Source organism: Marmota marmota, unplaced genomic scaffold (assembly GCF_001458135.2).
Source record: "Marmota marmota marmota unplaced genomic scaffold, marMar, whole genome shotgun sequence".
NCBI lineage: Eukaryota > Metazoa > Chordata > Mammalia > Rodentia > Sciuridae > Marmota > Marmota marmota.
In genome coordinates, this window is record NW_026000103.1 from 2,527,511 (window position 1) to 2,547,718 (window position 20,208).

Sequence of the window (20,208 nt, forward strand, 5' to 3'; positions counted from 1 at the left end):
AGCACAACAGACACTAGGATGGCAATTTGTAAATCAATGGATGTGAAACTGATGTGATTCTGCTATCTGTGTATGGGGGGAGGGGGGGAGTTCATAACCCACTTGAATCAAAGTGTGGAATATGATATGTCAAGAAATTTGTAATGTTTTGAACAACCCACAATAAAAAAAATTAAAAAAAAAAAAAAAAAAAAAAAAAGAATATATCCCAATCCAAATCTGTCCAGAAATTTCCTTGTTTATTTCAATACTTCACTCTTAGCTACTTATTAATTTGGACTTAATTTCTTCTCTAAGACAATGATTATCTCAATCCCAATCATTATTTGTGAATTATTCAGACTTTAGATAAATTTATCAGAATTTAGTTAAAATGAGATTAGTATAGACTTGAGGTGTATTTTGTCTCTCATTAACAAATAACAAAACCCTCCAGATTCCTTCAACTCTTAAAGTCCTCATGCTATCTTATTTTTGATTATCATAATTTAACAACCTTAAGAAGAGATGAATTGCCATTGAAAATTAAAACTCTTTTTTGCAAATTGCTTTAGCCGTTTGTTGATCTCTTCTTTCTTTCTTGCCTGCTTATATAATTCTTTATTAAGAAAGAGGAGTGTATTTGGTTTCTCTCTCTCTCTCTTTTTTTTAAATGTTTTTTTCTTTTAAAAACTTGGTTATAGACCTTTATTTATTTACATATATGTGGTGCCGAGAATCAAACCCAGTGCCTCACACATGCCAGGCAAGTGCGCTACCACTGAGCCCCAGACCCAGCCCGGTTTCTCTCTTTTTTAACCTTAAAATTTTTCTCATTTCCTCTCTGAGCAAACAGATCCTTCTGGTGACATTATTAGACTTGTACCTGGTGTCATTGGACAGTCTCAAGAAAATCTGGTAACTGTGCACTTGAAACTTCAGAGTCCTTAAGCACAACTGAACTTGTTTTAGCCTCATGAAACCCAGACTTTATCTGACTTCCCAAACCCAAGAAAGCTGCTATAGAAGAGCAGGTAACATTATTTTGCTGAACACCACCTGCCTTTCAATTATGGCCCGTAAGTAAAGAATTTCAAAATAGGCCGGCCCATCTGCTTACATATCTCTTTCAGTTATCCAAAAGAAAACTATGAGCTCTTTTTAGGAGAACAGACAAAGCCAGAGGGACCCTGGGGCACTTAGACTGTTGGAGCTGAGTGACCATGGATCAGACAAGACCAGCAGATTCACAATCACAGTGGGGATCGATTTCACATGATACTGTGGCACTATTGTCCTTCACTTGGAATGAGCATTTCAGTGCTCACTGGAGCTATAGGTTCAGCGTGAGGTTGTCCCCCAGGAGCCAGTCCAAACGCTTCTCCATGTGGGGGCTTTTTACAAAGACTTCAAGAGGAAGTGCAAATTCTCAGAACACCTGAGAGGACCAAAGGCAAGGGCCCCCCAGCTTCTTTTCTTTTGCTGTTGATACATTATTGCAAGAGGTTCTTTCAAGAAAAAAAAAAAAAAAAAAACTTGATACTAGTCAATTCAGCTGCTACAAAGGAAGCCATGTGACCCTTTGGACCCTGTGTACAAAGTTATCCTCAGATGCTCAGTGTCCTCATCTATGGCTAGAACTAGATGCTGGACACCTGGGGATACAGCTGTAGTCTGTATGACAGATGGGTAGCTGTGGTCTTGCCTGATGTGAAAAGAAAGGGAGTTCAATGACATGTCATCCTTGGGGTTTCTACAAGTCTACTTTTTAATCTTACCCTTTGCTCTGGTTCACTCTCAAGCTTAAAAGGTCATTCCATGTGCTTTATATGGTACTCCATATTTAAAATAGTCAAGAGTTAATTCTGATTTATTGTATCTTGAAACAAAACAATCCTTGTTCACATGGAAACATTATTTGGGGGAAGCTTGAGCCCAACAATAGGAATAAATTCTGCACTGTCTCTTCAAAAAAATATCTATAGACAACCATGTTTATATTGTATTTTTCTTACGTAGCATGTTTCTAAATGACTGGAAATGCCCTCGTATGTATCTCCAGTGAGTAGTACTAATATTAATAGATTTTAATTTGTTTTTAACAGACATTAAATTAATGTATATTTTGTCTGAATAATGATTTTGAGCCTACCTCCCTCCACTTTGCCATGTACTTTCAGACAACTGCCTACCTCAAATAATAGCAGATTTGCTTACAAAATTTTCTATAACAAGCAATATAAAATGTGGTAATACCTATCTATGAAAAACTGATCTTAAACAGTTAAAGAAGTATCTTTGAACTTCTTTGTAGGTACACTTAATTCTTTTTCTCATTTGTGTTTAAAGCTCCTTTATCAAACAAAATCACTAACATTCTGGGAAAATAATGCATCCCCAAAACACAGCTTGCAGAGGAAAAGTAGCTTTAAAACAAGAGATAGAGGTCCCTGGTGCTCTGGAACTTTCAAAAGCACACAGAAAAAAATACCTCTTTCCATGTGATACATATACATGATGGAATATTATTCAGTCATAAAGAAGAATGAAATTAAGACATCTGCCAGTAAATGGATGGAACTAGAAACTAGTATGCTAAGTAAATAAGCCAATCCCTAAAAAATCTAAAGGCTGAATGTACTCTCTGGGATGCCGATCCACAATAGGCAGGGATGGGGTGGGAGGTGAGGGGGTAGAGGTTCACTAGACTGGGCAGGGGGAAGGAGGGAAGGGAGGAAGGGAGAGGGGATGGGAATGGAAAGACAGAATGAATTGGACATAACTTTCCTATGTTCATATATGAATACACGAACAGTGTAACTCCATATGGTGTACAACCACAAGAAAGGGAATTATACTATATGTATGTACAATGTGTCAAAATACAGTCTACTGTCATGTATAACTAAAAAGAACAAATAATTTTTAAAAGATTAAAAAAAATACTTCTTTTCCTTAATCATTTGGTTGAAAGGTCCCTGAGTCCCATGCAGGATCTCTATGTTTCCCGCTGCTTTTTTGGCATGTGATACATCACAAGCCTCAAATAGATTAGGGACAAGGGAGAGATTTATTATTTTTTTTCTGAACAGATAGATATACAAGCCAAACTATTATGACAAGCTGATAAATGTGGCTTTCGCGAAAGCTTTTCTGCTGTAATAATACAACCAACAACAAGGAGGCGTGCTGCCAGCCTTCATGGGTCAGGAGGCGAGTTGGCTGGGAACAGACACAGCCGGGGGTCACACTGATTCTTCACAGCCTGCCAGAGGCTCCAATGTGGCCTAATGAGCCAAAAGAAGAGTCAGCCTTAACATGGACTCAGGAATGGTGGAGGCCCAGATTAAAAAATAATGCCATAAATTGTGGAGTAGACTTAAAAGTGCTTCTTCGGCATAGATAACATGTTGTTTTGTGACCTCAGTTTTATATTTCAACACTTCTGCTCTATAATAATCTCTCATTATAAAAATGTACTGAATGCACTGCCAACTTGGAGACCCTGGCTTTTGTATAGTTACTAAAACCTAATGTGGAAACTAAATTTGATATCAATGGAAATTATGTAGATTGGGGGAAAATATTCTAAGACAACATCCCCTCTAGTTGTTTGATCTCCTTTCAACCAGAAGGAATTCAGAAAGGTTCTCTGGACTTTTCACAGATTTTTTTTTTTTTTTTTCAGTACTAGAGATTGAACTCAGGGCCTTGCACATGCAAGATGAGTGCTCCACCACTGAGCTACATCTCTAGCTCTTTTTATTTTATTTTGAGATAGGGTCTGTCCAGACTGCCCTCCAACTTGCAATTCTTCTGCCTCCACCTCCTGAGTAGCTGGGTTATAAACGTGTGTTCCTATACCCGTCTTAGACTTTTGCTAGATTATTGAGCAATAGTTAGAAGGTTTTAGAGCTGTTAAATTAAATTTTAGATCATATAGGAATTTTATACACTGAATTTGGAGTTTGTTCTGTGAGTTTCAAGCTGGTTTATTTGCCATTCTGAGAGTTTGGTATGTTCCAAATAACAACTAGAAAAATCACGCTAATTTTTTTTTTCCCAAACAAGTATGATTTTATATATCTCTACCTCTTTTTCAAAGACGGACATGTTAACACAAAGCGTAAAGTATTCACAAATATGGGTCAGGGTTATGAAAATGAGCAGAATGCTTATGTAATCAAAATAAGAAAAAAGCATGAAGCACAACATCATAAACCATAATGATCATGCTCAGGCTTCTAATGAAGCAGAACTGCTCTGAGAATATGGCCCTGACCATCTAATGAAACAATATACAATAAGTACTCCCACCATGAGAAGGAGCCCCTGGGCAGCACTTCCTGGTTAACAAGCCTTTATATAATGCTTTCTGATTTACAGTCACTTAACATATTTATTGAGCATCCAGTCTAAACCAGTATGAAGTAAGGCGGTGTGAAAGATTCAACTATGATGACATCTCCTGACTCTTACAAAGCTATATTTCTTTGGAAACAATCCACATTAATCAGAGAATATACAACAGTTTAACAGCTAGTCAACAACAGATAGGTATGGTATGGACACTGAATACAGAAGGTATTTGAAAGAGAGAGAGAGAGGTAAATGAGAGGGAATAACTTTCAAAGGAGATTCTTAGGTAGGATGTTCTATATGGGCTGCAGGAGTCCCAAGAATGTGAATAGAAAAAGGAGAATTAGAGAATTAGAGAATCAGTCCTCCCTCTCTACTCCTGCTGCCCAAACTATTTATATATATATATATATATATATATATATATNNNNTTTTTTTTTTTTTTTCCAGTAAATTCATCCAACATGGACTAAGTATGTGCAAGGTGGGAAGGTACCAAAAAAAAAAAGCAAGATACCACCTGTCACCACAGCACTGATAGCCCAGTGAGAGCAGTGTTGGGACAGCCATATCATGCAAAGATGACTCAAGTGGTGTGAACAAGATACCTTACAAAGATAGCCCTGGGAGCCTGAGGGTGGCTTTAATTAACATTCAGGAATTTGATTGGTGCACATGGGCAGGGAGGGGTATTGTAGGTGGAGGCTCATCAGGACCAGGGGCACAGAGGCAGCAGAGAGCCCAGCATTTCCAAGGACTAGGACAGAGTTCTGCAGTCACCCAGGTCTCCTTTCATTTTCAGGAAACCTTATTTTGTCTGTCGATCTGCTTTTCTCTCCTGAAGTCTGTGTTGGATCTTTGAGCCGCAGTGCCTAGCAAGGGCCCAGGTACATTGTTAGCACTCAAGAGAACAGGAAGGGAGGGAAGAAGACACTGAGGGATGGAACAAGGAAAAGATGGTGAAAGGAAGTGGGAAGGACTAAAGCAGAAGGAAATGCTGTCAAGGTAACTTCAGGCCATAAAGAACTTTCAGCTTCATATTTGGACCCCAAAACCTGATTAAAGTCTTCCTACAATAAGTTAAAGAGGAAAAGTTTAAAATGAAACTAAATAGCTACCAAAGGAGGGAAAAAAAAAAAAACCAAAACTCTTGGCTCTTAGCTAGGGATATGTTTATTTTCATGTATTTATTCTAGTTGTGTTTGTCACTGCAATACATTTGCTCCCTCAGAAAGAGGGCTAGGGTGGGGGCTGGGTGATTGCAGCCTTTGGCTTGAAATCCACAAGCAGGAAGGACGTGCACTTTATAATACATACACACAAGCCATAAGGTTTGCAAATGATCTTATATTTGCTCAGTAGCCAAAAGAGGCAAAGAATGAGAATAAAAATAAATGTGTTTTAGCAGTGTCAAGTCCAACTCTTCCATCTTCCCCAGGAGGAAAATGTATATTATAAAACACTAGGGCTCTAACAACCTCACCCGACACAACCCTTGAGTTGGAAATGTATGAGTTATCTTGGCTAGAGACAAAAGTTCTCTCATCCTTCCATATCACCCAGATGTCCATTGCAAAATGGGGTTCTGGAGAATCACAGCATTTCTCTTTAAAACCATGTATATTAGGAGCAACTTCTGTTCCTTTTCCTATCTAGCAGCCAAATGGGCTTTAACTATGTATCTGGATGAGAAAGTACCTCTTTTCAGGGTCACACATTTCACTTTTAGTTGAAGGGCATTTGGGATATTCATTCAACAAATATTTATTAAATTCTTACTCTGTTCCAGGCACTGCCCCCTGGACTTCATAGATGAGCAAATTAAATCCCAGAGAAATTAAAATCCAGCCCAATGTCATACAACTGGAAAATAGTGGGGCCAAGATTCAAAATTAATAGTTCCATAAAAAATAAAAGGAATAATCTACAAAGTAAGATAAAAATTATCTCAGAGGCAATGATACTGGTTGTTAGTTCTGCTGCCCACAGCATGACTCTCTCTCTTACTAGGACAGGATCCTTCCCTGACCTGAAGCCCTATCCCCAGCCCAGAGATGGAGCCTAGTTCTGCAGCTATTTGATGTTGGTCGTTATGTCGTGATGGCTTTTGCTAATGATGGTGCATGAATCGATGTCACCTAGTGTTCTACAGCTTCCCCAGTGCCCACAGTTCTGATATCCCTCTTTTTGCTCTTAATATTCAGTGTCTATCTCTGTCTCTGCCTGTGCTTCTCTCTCTGATTAATATTAAGCAAAACAATTAGATCTTCTATCTCCTACAAATAAGGCCCAAACAAAGGCAATGATAGAATTTGGTAGCATTAGTAAGGCTTTCTTGTTTTAGCTGACAGGGAGAGAAGGTCCATTGGAATGGATGCTGAATGAAAGATGAAAAGTTAAACTCAACTCTATGGATTGGAAGGTTTAAGGATTTGGAGACATTAATCTGGTCAATCATTACCAACTTGGAAACTGAGATCATTTTTATAGGCTTAGTTGACAATGGAATGAAAGGAAATCTCAGAAAGTGCTTAGTACATTTGCTTCACTGGGCAAGGCTGAGGGTGATTCATACTGGTTGACTATAAACTGCGCACAGTAGAACCTGGTGCAACCACCGGTTTTATACCTTGAATGCTGGTACCCAGACCATCCCTCCCACATAGCAGACAGGGTCATTTCATAGAAAGCTGAATGAAGAATTTTGACACATTTCTTTATTAGAAAATTCCTTCTTTTCTTCATTATCTGTCTCTAAATTCCTAGGGAGCTAGAGACAAAACTCATCTTTTCACAATGATCCCCATCAATAGAATAGCACTTCTAACCCTGGATGGAAATTAAAAATCATTTAAAGAATTTTTATAATATTTCCAATGGCAGGGATCCACCCCCGCATTTATGTATCTGCATGTTTTTATTTCATATTTAAATTTACCAGCTGATCCTGAAGGGTAGCTAAGGTTAAGAACTACCTCCTTAACAGAAAGAGGAATAAAATCACACGATCATGTTAATAGATACAGAAAAAAAATTCAACACATTTCATGATTAAAAAAATTGGAATAGAAAGAAATTTCCGTAGGAAAATAAACACCATATTTGAAAAGCCCACAGATAACATCTTACTCAGTGTTTTTTCCTCTAAGATCAAGAACAAGGGAAAGATGCCCATTCTTAGCATTCTGTTCAACATAGTAATAGAACTCCTAGCAGGACAATCAGACAAAAAACAAAAAAGTAAAATCATCTCCGTTTGAAGATGGCATAATATTACATTGTAGAATTCTCTAAAAATACAACAAAAATCCTGTTAGAACTAATAAAAACTTTGATCAAATTAAAGGAAACAAAATCAACATAAAAATCAGTTGTGTCCCTATACATTAACAATGAAGTAAACAGAAAGGTATTTAGGAGAATAGCCCCATTTACAATAGCATCAATAAAATAAAATACATAAATAAACTGAAATAATCAGGTGAAAGACTTTTCACTGGAAATGACAAAACATTGATGAAAGAAAATGAAGATAAAACAAATAAGTGAAAAAATATTCTATGTGCACAGAGTGGAAGATTTAATATTGTTAAGATGTGCATACTCTACCAAATGATCTATAGATCCAATGCATTTTCTCTCAAAATCCCAGTGGAAGTTTTTTGCAGAAATTCGAAAAACTAATCCTAAAATCCATATGGAACCACCAAGTCTCCTGAAGAGTCAAAGCAATCTTGAGAAGGAAGAACAAAGCTAGAGGCACCATACTTCCTGATTTCAGATATTTGACAAAGCTACAGTAATTATAACAGTATGGTAATAGCATAAAGACAGATGTAGACTAATGGAACAGAATAGAACATCTAGAAGTAAACTCACACAGTTGTCAACTGATCTTTGACATTGTGTACCAAGGATACACAATGGGGAAAGAACAGTCTCTTCAACAAATGCTGTTGGTAAAACTGGACATTCACAGGCAAAAGAATAAAATTGCATTCTTATCTTTCACCATGTACAAAAATCAATTCAATATGTATTAAAGACATAAACCTAAGGCCTGAGACTATAGAAGAAAACATGGGAAAAACATAGGAGAAAGGCTCCATGACATTGGTTTTGGCAATGATTTCTCAGATATGACACTAAAAACCACAGACTACAAGAACAAAAATAGACAGATGGTACTATATCAAACGAAAAAGATCCTGCACCACAAAGGAAATAACAAAGGGAGTGAAAAGACAATCTACGGAATGGGAGAAAATATTTGCAAACCACATATCTAATGAGGGGTAATATCCAAAACATATAAGGAACTCCTTCATCTTAGCAGCAAAACCCAACCCAATTTAAATATGGTTATGGTTTCTGAATAGACATTTCTCAAAAGAATACATACAAATGGACAACAGGTACATGCAAAGATATTCAACATCACTAGTCATCAAGGAAATGCAATCAAAGCACTATGAGGTATCACTTCATACCTGTTAGGATGGCTGTTATTGAAAAGAGAAAAGATCTGTGTTGGTGAGGATGCAGAGAAGAGGGAACCCTTGCACACTATTGGTGGGAATAAAAAACAGTGCAGACAATGTGGAGAACAATGTGGAGGTCCCTCATCAAAGTATTAAAGATAGAAATATTAGCTGATCTGGCAATCCTGCTTCTGGGTTCTTACCCATAAGAATGGAAATCAGAATCTCAAAAGTAAATCGGAATAACATGAATACGATGTTCATTGCAGCATTATCCACAAGAGTTAAGATGTCCATACAACCTAAAAATGTCCACTGATGGGTGAGTGGATTAAGAAAATGTGATAAATTCATACAACACAATATTATTCTGCTTTTAAAAACAAGGAAATCCTATTGTATGCAACAATACAGAGGAATTTTGAGGACATTGTGTTATAAAATATGCCAGTCACAAAGCATAAATATTGCGTGATTTCACTTACATAAGGTATCTAGAATAGTCAAAAACATAGAAACAGAGTGGGGAAAGGTTGCTGGGGCTAAGGAGCAGGCAAACAGGGAGTTGCTGTTCAGTGAATACAGTCTTAGATACGCAACATGAATCAGCTCTAGACATCTGCTGAACAATGTTGTCAGTATACTTAACAATACTTAAAGATGAGTTGAGTGTAAATCTCTTGTTAAATTCTTAGTAAAATTTAAAAAAAAAAGAGGAGGTATTATAGCAAAAGAAAGTGAGAGGAGATTGGCTCTATGATCTCTCCCAGCTCAGTCTAGGTCCAAATATGAAAAATTTTCTCAATTCTGCAAAGGCACAGTTACTTTCACCAATTTTGGTTCTGTGGCATAAAGATTAGGTTCCTTGGGCTGGGGTCATGGCTCAGTGGTAAAGCACTTGCCTAGCATGCATAAGGCACTGTGTTTGATCCCCGGCACCACATAAAAATAGAAACATAAAATAAAAGTATTGTGTCCATATACAACTAAAAATATTTTTTAAAAGATTAGGTTCTGATCTTTTAATAGACATGTTCAATATTTTATATTTTTCTTCTTCTCCTTGAAGTACAGATTAAAGAAATGCTTATGCCTTTCAATACTGCATAGGTAGTTTAAAGGCAAATTAACCAAACAAGCATTTGAGTGTTTGCTCTGTGCTGAATGCTGTAAATACAAAAGAAGAGGAATTTTATGGCTTAATTGGGAAAATAAGGATTCCCCCGATTGATGTATAAAATGATGCTATCAAAATAGAAGTAAATATAAGAATACCAATAAATAACCCCAATTCTATAGATATATTATTTTCAAAACTTGAGGGAAAATCTTATTTCTCAAAATATCTTGCATCTACAATCAGTAGAAACTCTGTGGCAAATTAATAATTTGGTAAATTCCAAATAATTTCACACTTTTGCCCCTTGGCATTGATATTCTTAGTTAGACTTACCAACTTGTCTAATACATAGTAGCAGTACAAGAAATATTTATTGAATGAATTAATTAAAATTGAGAAAAAATAAAAACTTTAGAAAGGCTTTTGAACAAACCAAATAAAGAATTTTTAAGTGCCCAGAAAAAAAATTAGAGTTACAAATTCTCAAAATAGCAAGTAAAGGTTACAGACACCAAACACATTTCCAATTATGTTTTATTATTACAAACTGGTTTATCAGATAAACCAGACTACAAATTAGTCCTAAACGTTCAGTCATTGGCTTTAGTTCATTGTCCTTCTGAAAGGAGATAGGACCTTGGAACAATAACACCCTGCTAAGATATATGGCCTGGAATATTAGAAGTCCTAGTAATACATTTCAACTAGGCTTTGACCCAAAAAGTAAAATAAAGGCAACCTAAAACTCTTAAACATATGTCTCAAAATGAGCATTCTCCTCTAACACAATGAAAAGACCACCTCATATAAATGACACAAGTAGTCAGGTCTATGCCAAACCTGTATATCTTTTTTTTTAAACAAAAACTCAAACATTTCCAAGGAAAATAAGGCTGATAATATACAAAACTAGATGGTTAAAAAAAAAAAAAAACATAAATCTTCCTTTGGTGCTCACTTGAGCTAAAAGTTTTAAAATTTTAAAAAATATCTTGTGAACCTTAATTGAGAGAGATGAGATGCCTTATAAAGAAGAAAAATTTGTGCTTAAGAAGCCAAATCTCACCATTGACAATTTTGGCATTTATTATTTTACGACGTAGAGATCAGTTACTAACTTCTATATGACTAAAAGTATCAATATTTACATAGAAGAAAAAATATGTGTTATAATTAAAAATAAGAGAAGTTAGCATACATTCCCTCACACAATTATGAAATAAGGAGTTTAGAATGATCTTCCCCATTCCTGTGGAATAAGACTCCTTGGAGCTATTTATTTTATTTTATTTTTCTGTGCTTATATTGATACCATTCTGGCAGCCACAGCTCTTGGGAATAATTCCATAATCTTACTGTTTTTAGGCTCTCTCCACGCTATGATGATTTTTAATCTCATATTCATCTGATTATTCATCTCAAATTTTCAATTCAAAATTTATTAACTTTTCAAAAATGCTGTCATTCTTTGCAAGTGGACTTTTATTTTTCTTGTTTGGAAACATATGAAGCAGCCAAGCCCACTAATAGAATATTCATATGCTTAATTAATCTATAGTATTAAGTTGTTTCTCCATAGATTAATCAACTAAATTAATTTGGCATATGAGAAAGTAAAAAGACATTTAAATCTTTCTTAGGCACCAGCGCGCAAAGGTTAACACTGTCCTTAAGAGCATACAGCTATCAGACTCATTGCCATCTCAAATGAGCTGCAGTTGCCCTCTTGACCTTGGTCTTGGCCTCTACCTACTGCAGTTGTACAGACCATGTTACTCTCAGTATGAAGTGCTTATGCATCTGGAACTCCTTATGGGCAAAACTAAATCAGCCAGCTGAAGACAAACCTAGAGTCCTCATAGATAGCTCTTTGACATCAAATTTAAAAGAAAAGGATAGACAAATGAGTGTTCTCTAAGTATTATTTCAAAATAGTGGGAATGGTGAAGAACTAGAAAAAGAAGCAGCAGCTAGTCAAGTTGGTCCATTGTTTAATTCTCTTGGAATAAAATAAAGGACCATATCAAGTGCAAGTAGGTATAGTCTCTTTTGTAATTAACATAAAACAAAAGCATGATCTGTTATTTGGTGATGTAAGATTAGCAACAGCTGCATTATCTGAGTTACTGAATGAAACTGAATATATTCTTACAGAAATCAGTGAAGTTGATTGTTGCTTAAACCTGGGTTGCAGACAAAGGCAATTATCCACACTCTTATGATAAAAGTTGGGGAATCACACATTGCCTTCTTTTTGCAAGCCTCCAAAAAAGGATGGGGGAGAAGAATCCATCAGAGAACACAATTAAATCTGTTATGTAAAATCAGGGCAATCTAGCTCCCTTTATAGTACTAGCATATTGGGAGTAGAATAATTATTATTGATAGACTTAAAAAATCAGACTGGAGGGTCTGGGGCTATAGCTCAGTGGCAGAGTGCTTGCCTAGCATGTGTGAGGCACTGGGTTCGATCCTTAGCACCACATAAAAATAAGTAAATAAAATCAAGGCATGTTGTCCATCCTCAAGTACAAAAAAAGAAAGAAAAAAGGAAAAAAGAAAGAAAAATAAAAGAAAGAAAAGAAAAGAAATCATATGGGAAAGTAACCTAAGAGATCATATGACCAGGACTGGAAAATTGACCTGGCAGGTTAATTTGCAGATAGATGGGATTTATTTGGACTGAATTTGAATGCTTACTATTAGACTACCATGCACATTCTAATTAATTGCTGAGCCTCTAGGGATACATATATTCATAACCTCTGATCATTCCCAAAGGTGTAAGGTAAATGAATTGAATTCAGATGTCTAAATCTGGAATGGGGAGATAAGAGAGAACACATTATTTTCATTAAGCCCATTTAAAAATGAATAAGAAAACAATTGAAAATCATTCAAGCTAAACTATAATAATCATTTCAATTCTTTACTTTCCCTGTGTCTCCTACTTTCTCATGTAACATGTTTGCTTTCCCATTCACTGATTGACCGGTGGCTTAGTTTAGCCAATAGAATATCCACAAACAAGCTTGGGATGGGCATTGGGAATTGCTCTCTCTTGCACCTCTTCTATCACCAGCAGAACTGGCCTAGGCTAGCTTGTGGAGGATGAGGAACCAATAGAGCAGAACCCAGTTTCCCGTGTTGGCTCAGGTGAAGTCTGTCCAGATCAGTGGCAGTAAGTGGATATGTGATTGAGCCCATCCAAGATCACAGAACCATCTAGCCAAGCAATGTGAGGTTTAGGAGTTGTTATGCAACAGTCTTGGGCTACTAGATAAATGGTATAGCAATTAAGAGCTTCCATTAGCACTAAGGATCTAGGAAAAATAAGACTGTAGAATCGATGGTACTGGTTACTGGGAAAGAAATTAGAAAACTTTTGTATCAAATTGGCTTTAAGTCTTGAAGCTGAACACAGACCTCAGAACATATCTATTTCTAAAGTACAAGAGTCAAATATGTTCTAAATCCAATAGAGCGATAGATCTAGGGCCATATTTAAGCAATGTTTTAATTACAGTTAAGTATTAACAAGAAAATATTAGAATGTTTTTCATTTTGTTTTACACGCATACTTATTTCATCTTTCTCACTGCTTAGAATTATATATTTTAAGGAAAATTAAATTTTGTAATAAAATAATTTAACTGAAAAGTTTGATGCTAGCTCTCTCCACAAACTGACTGCTGAAAGCTTAACTTTTTTTGGAATATGAGGCTGGAACCCCAGGAATTGCTGTTATAGTGGAGGAAGATTGTGACTGCCAGAAAAATACCAAGAAAACAAATAGCTTCTTAGGTGCTTGACAACCTGGGAGATGATGAAGATTATTACACTTCCTCCTAAGACCATGAGTAGGAGCATTTAAACTAAGTAGGCTAAAGACTAGAATTCATGCCAAATGAATATTTGATTATCTATAGGTACCAAAGGAGACTTGTTCCACATGTTCATTCCACATAAACAAAGAAAATACAGAGGTGAAAATCCTATTTACAAAACCTGTGAATTGATATGAAATGTGCGAGAGAGAGAGAGAGAGAACACGCCAAGGAAACACACAAACCTTTGGGAATCTCTAATTTCAAATATAAAAATCCCACAGCAAAGAAAACTGAATTTTGATTGTGGAGGGCTGTTTCTGGGTGAGTGGGCCTGACCAGTGTTCACAGAGGGCCCCTATAAGAGTGAGTTCTCTGCAACAGCAGCTTTCAGACATTTAAAAAATGATACATATTTCCTTTCTTTCCTTTTTTTATTTTTTTTTGGGGGGGGGTACTGGGGATTGAACTCAGGGGCACTCAACCACTGAACCACATCCCCAGCCCTATTTTATATTTTTTATTTACAGACAGGGTCTTACTGAGTTGCTTAGCATCTCACGGTTGCCAAGGCTGGCTTTGGCCTCCTGATCTTCCCATCTAAGTCTCCCAAGCTGCTGGGATTACAGGTGTAGCCATGGTGCTGAGAAAAATTGATACAGATTTTCTATCATGGCCCAACACTCACACATACACACGTGCACACAACACACGTGCACAGTGTACATATTTGTATGTATATATGCATGCCTCCTTTTGAAAATACAACACACACAAGCTTCTTGAATTATAGCAGAAACTATCCAAGTTGTCTAAGGATAGCCTATTTTGTGGCTAAATTATCAAGTGCATTCTAAAAATAAGAATATACTACATAAGAGCCAAGTTATTCTAAGAGTCAGCATTGCAACATCTCTGAACATTTAATTGCACAACATACTTACATAGTATTATCACAAGGGCATTTATGTAATCACTGTGAATCTTTTAATTGTATTAGAGATGCAGATTTTCTAGAATTGCTACAGACGCAATAACTCAGTCTTGGTTTTGCTCATTTTAAAAACTGTAGCTGTGAGATTTGTCATTAGGGTATAATGAACTAATGAACTCCTATCTTGGAATGATGTTTGCAGAAAGCCCGGTATAATCATGGACTGAATGGCTGAGTCAACGTATATGTCATTTTTCTAAAGAATACTGGAATCAGCACAGCTCAGCCTAAACCTATCAACATAAACCCTACTGAGCAACGGCATTGAAATATGCAATAAAGCACATACAAACAGTCCCTTCATGATTAAAAAAAAGAAATTCTTCTCTGGAGATTGCTCCAGAGTTTAATGATGGTAACAAGTTGTAATTTGCTAAAGAATGACTAGAATTCTTTTAAGAGTATGAAAGTATCCATGTGTGTAATGTATTGGTCCACATTAAGTACCAGCTGTCTGGAAATAAAGACACACATTAATAGTTCTTTATATTCTTGCTAAATTTGGAAATGTCATCTATTTGGCAGCTTTTTTCTTCTTCAAAATCTTAAAGAATGGGAATCCCACTCTTTTTTTTTTAACTTCTTGTGCAGTTTGAGTTTACTGAATACATTGTCTCATATTTAAAAATGAAATGAGACATATCCTCTATGTGTATATAATTCAAGAACTTAAATTCTACTTGCTCAATACATTATAATATATTTGGAATACATTATGAACATAGGAAGCTGATATCTTCTATGGTATTTTCATAAAATCCTAACAACTAGAGCCTTAATTTACTAGATGGCAAAATTTGTTATTTCTGATTCTCACATAGCATCAATATTTTATTATTTGTGGAATGATAGAATTTTACTTGTGATTTTTAGCTTAATTCTTTTTATTTATTTATTTTTTTTTTGAGAGAGAGAGAGATAATTTTTTTTTAATATTTATTTTTTAGTTTTCGGCGGACACAACATCTTTGTTTGTATGTGGTGCTGAGGACCGAACCCGGGCCGCACGCATGCCAGGTGAGTGCGCTACTACTGCTTGAGCCACATCCCCAGCCCTAGCTTAATTCTTAAACTGATTTTTGATGTCTCAGTGAAAGATTCTAACACAATGTATTATTCATATTACTGAGACAATATGAAACTTTTTGCACATTTCTTAGTAGTTCTGTGACACACGTTTTGACTCATTCCTATAGAATATTCATGGATGCTAATTTGAGAAAACTAGACGACAGAAACATTCCAAATTTGAACACTTGGCTTTACTGATGTATGATTATTATCAGTTACATTATCTCATGTAGCATTACATATTGAAGATTCAGGAAGTTTTTATGCTCGGGATTGAGAAAACAAATGAGTCATAGGGAAGAATTATCTAACCTCTCTTTATCAATTCAAAAGCCTAGTTGATATGAAGCTGGTATCAAAAAAGACAAAACAAACTTTTCAGTGGAGACAATCCAACAGACCTATCTTCGACACAGACCCAAATACCAGAACTGATCTGGTATCTCGCAGGATAAGTCTTTTGGTCCCATTTCTCAAGGTACATTTACAATGCGAACTGTTTGGAACCAAAATGATTTCTAGCTCTCAACAGGTTCAGTGAAGAACCATCTATTAAGCTTCTAATATCTGTTAGACTCTGCAGACCCTGTGCAGAGAAACAGAAAAGAGGAAAACTCAGACCCTGATCTGAATTGTTATTAAAGTCAGTTGACATCTTCCTGAACGTGCATCTCACTGCTTTCTGCTGTTTGTGTATAGAAAGTCTAGGAGAATCAGCAGATGCATTTTTTCTTCTGTTTCATGTTTTATAACAGTGATTTTGATCAAGCCTCCTTCTTGCTGCCTTTAACACTTTTCACTGTCAAATAAAGTACTGCATTAAAAAAAATATTTCCATGGCACTTTGTATTTTATAGTTTGGAAACAAACCTAGACATAGACCACACTGCTCAAGAAGCAGTTTCAAATTATTATTACTGTTAGCAAAATATTTCCATTCTAAGGCCTCGGGCCTTTTCCTGTGTCCAGCCGTCTTCTTCCTGACTCTGTCTTCATGCTACAATTTCTACTGACATTGCTGTTCTTCCAGCCCTCCATTCGTTGAACTGATTAACTTCTGGTAGAACATTTATAAAACTAAACCAATATATCATTTATTTGCAAAGTACCAGGTAATATTGGAAACTGAACATACATTCAGTTTGTTAATAATGCCAATATTAATGCTACCATTGTCACCTTGATTGTTAAAAGGATATAAAAAAATACAGTTATTTATGGAGCTAATGATTCTAGAACCATTTCAAATAATAAGTGTTCCTTCCAATTCTAACAGGAAAACCACAAGATTTCCTTGGCAAATGAGATAAACTGCACATTGCTCATCACAGAAGAGTGTATAGATGCTCAGCTGGAGAGGAACATAAGAAAGAATCTCAAATTTAATTCTTTGCACTTCCTTCCATTCATCTAGACTTGTGAGCAACAAAACGCTCTGTGTCATCCCGACCACAAAAATGTGCTTTCAGTGGGCTACCGCTGGTTCTCACGAAGCTCATAGTGGGTAAAGGACTTACTTGCTGCTGAGGCAGCGTCTCAGGGAGTAGGAGGCCCCTCCGCCGCAGGTGCGTGAGCACTCGCTCCACGGGCCCCAGGCGTCCCATAGGCCATCGCGGTCCTCCTCGGAGCGTGCTGCCCTGGAGCTCTGCCAGAAATGAGAGGATGGTCAGCATCTTGTGCGCATGGAACCCAGAAACACACATCCTGAAATGTGGGTGACTGCATGTCTGTAATAGTGGCCATACTGGAAATGAAAACCAGTATCCATTTTTTTTTTCTTAGTACCTGGGATTGAACTCAGGAGCACTTAACCACTGAGCGACATCCCCAGCCCACCCACCCCCATTTTTTGTATTTTATTTAGAGACAGGGTCTCACTGAGTTGCTTAGGGCCTCGCTAAGTTACAGAGGCTGACTTTGAACTCCTGATCCTCCTGCCTCAGCCTCCCGAGGCATAGGCTACTGTGCCCAGCTCTGTATCCCATTCTTAACAATTTAATAATGTGTCTATGTTTGAGGGGAGGAATATTTAAATATCCTGGGCTATAAAAGAAGAGGACAAGAGATTGCACTAAGGAAGCAAATGACAAAGAAAGCCATAAATAGCAATCTGGGCTAAAGGAAGATTGATTACACTGAAGTCACAATTTTGCCCAGGGTGCATGCATTTATTCTTTCTCTCTTTGTGAGAAGCATCTGCTCTACAGGTATTCCTGCTTTGAGAAGCTTGACATGTGCATACCTGCACTGCTTTCCAAAATCTAACCATATGTTCTTCAAGACTCTTTTTATGAAGCAATTTATTCTTTTCAGATTGTTAAATGGAATGATCGTATGAGATGATTTTAAAATTGCAGGGACTGCTTGTTATTTATAGGCTTCCTAGAGTAATCTGCATCTGCTGTGAGGATAATTATCATTATACACAGGTCTCAATGTTGCACTTAATATTTCTCACAGAGAAAATGATAGCGTTTGTGCTACAGCTAATTAGAACAAGTTCTGGAGCTAGAAACTCAGTTTGGGTATGGATTCTGTTTTTTACTATGTGTCCTTGAACCAAGTAACTTACCACCACCCTGTGCCTCAATTTTACTTTTGATAAAATGGGGGTGATATTATAAGCATGCCAGTTCATGTACCCAGACCCTATGTAGGGGAACTAGCTAAATGAACTTAGCCCCCAACTAGTCCCAGAGTTAGGGACTGATTTTTTTATTTTGCAGTAATGGACTGCTTTATAAGATAGTTTCTATAGGGCTGAGTTGTTCAATTGACTTCTCCTTGGATATTTAAGACCTATACAAATAAAATCAGAAACTTGGCCTACAATTTTATATAAATGGTTTTCTAACTGATACTTGGTTCATTTAGATTCCTAAATCATTTGAAGGGGAGGTGGGAAAATACGAACCGAGGATCAACTCAGCCTGGGGTGGGCCAGGAGTTATGTGGGCTCCAGAGCTTCCTAGTTGCCTAAACTTGGGTACCTACATAACCTCTTTATTCTTGTTTTCTTATAAAATAGGGACATTAAAGGCAACTATAATCCTGAATCCTTGTGAAGATTAAAAGTGTTAATATACAATAAGCAAATAAGGTGGAAGCAACCCAAATATTCATGAATAGATGAATGTATAAACAGAATATAGCATATATATTCAATGGAATATTACTAAGTCTTTAAAAAGGAAGGAGATGCTGGATTGCTGGATGTAGTTTCACACACCTGTGATCCCAGCAGTGTGGGAGACTGAGGCAGGAAGATTGAAAGTCCAAGTCAGCTTTAGCAATTTAGTGAAGCCCTAAGCCTAAGGTAAAGGCCCTAAGTAAAAAAGGGCTGGGGATGTGGTTCAGTGGTTAAGCACTCCTGGTTTTACCCTAAGTACCAAAAAAGGAGGAGGAGGAGGAAGTGGAGGAGGAGGAGGAGCAGCAACAGCAGCAGCAGGAGTGGAGATTCTGGCCCATGCTACAACAGGAATTGACCTTGAAGACATTATGCTAAGTGAAATAAGCCAGAAAGCCAGACACATCAGACACATACTGTGTGATTCCCCTCATATGAGGTGGCTAGAGTGGCCACATTCATAGACTAAGAAAATAGAATGATGGTCACCAGGGGTTGGGGGGACAAGGCATGATGAGTTGGTGTTTAATGGGTACAGAGTTTCAATATGGGAAGATGAAAAAGTTCTGGAGATGGATGGTGGGTGGTGAGGTGGTAGAACAATGTGAATGCTCTTAATTCCACTAACTGTACACTTCAAAATGGGTAAGAGAGTAAATTTTGTTATGTATATTTTATTACTTTTATGTGTATTTTACTACAACAAAGGTACATACATTTTGAAAAACACTGCATACACATGAGTTGCTATTATTATTCAACATTATTGATAATGTTATTAACATCATTTGTAAACACATATGTGCTCTCTCTGGAAGGTTACAGGATGTATGTACACTGGTAAGGCATGTGGGTTTCTTCTGTTGAATGTACCAGAGTCACTGCAGTCTTTTTTTTTTTTTTTTGGTACCCAGGATTGGGATTGAACTCAGGAGCACTCGACCACTGAGCCACATCCCTGGTCCTACTTTGTATTTTATATAGAGACAGAGTCTCACTGGGTTGCTTAAAGCCTCACTTTTGCTGAGGCTGGCTTTGAACTCAAGATCCTACTGTCTCAGCCTCCCAAGCTGTTGGGATTACAGACATGCGCCACTGCACCTGGCTAAATCACTGCACTCTTAGGGTATCATCTCGTTGAAATCCCGACTTTTCTACCATGTTACCTTGCAGCCACCTGTGGTATTACATCTCCAGGGACCTGTGAGTTGCTAGCAATATTGGGTTACTATAAAATATGTCATACACCT

At 36.9% G+C, this 20,208-nt stretch overlaps 1 protein-coding gene across 4 annotated transcripts in view; it reads right to left on the minus strand.

The window, feature by feature from the left end:
- Adamtsl1 (ADAMTS like 1) overlaps positions 1 to 20,208 on the minus strand; it is a 905,649-nt gene that overhangs the window by 316,696 nt on the left and 568,745 nt on the right. For all 4 annotated transcript variants that reach the window (XM_048783907.1, XM_048783906.1, XM_048783909.1 and 1 more), the window contains one exon: positions 17,349 to 17,476. In XM_048783907.1, coding sequence (XP_048639864.1) covers positions 17,349 to 17,476 — 128 coding nt within the window. The remainder of the gene's footprint in view (positions 1 to 17,348; positions 17,477 to 20,208) is intronic.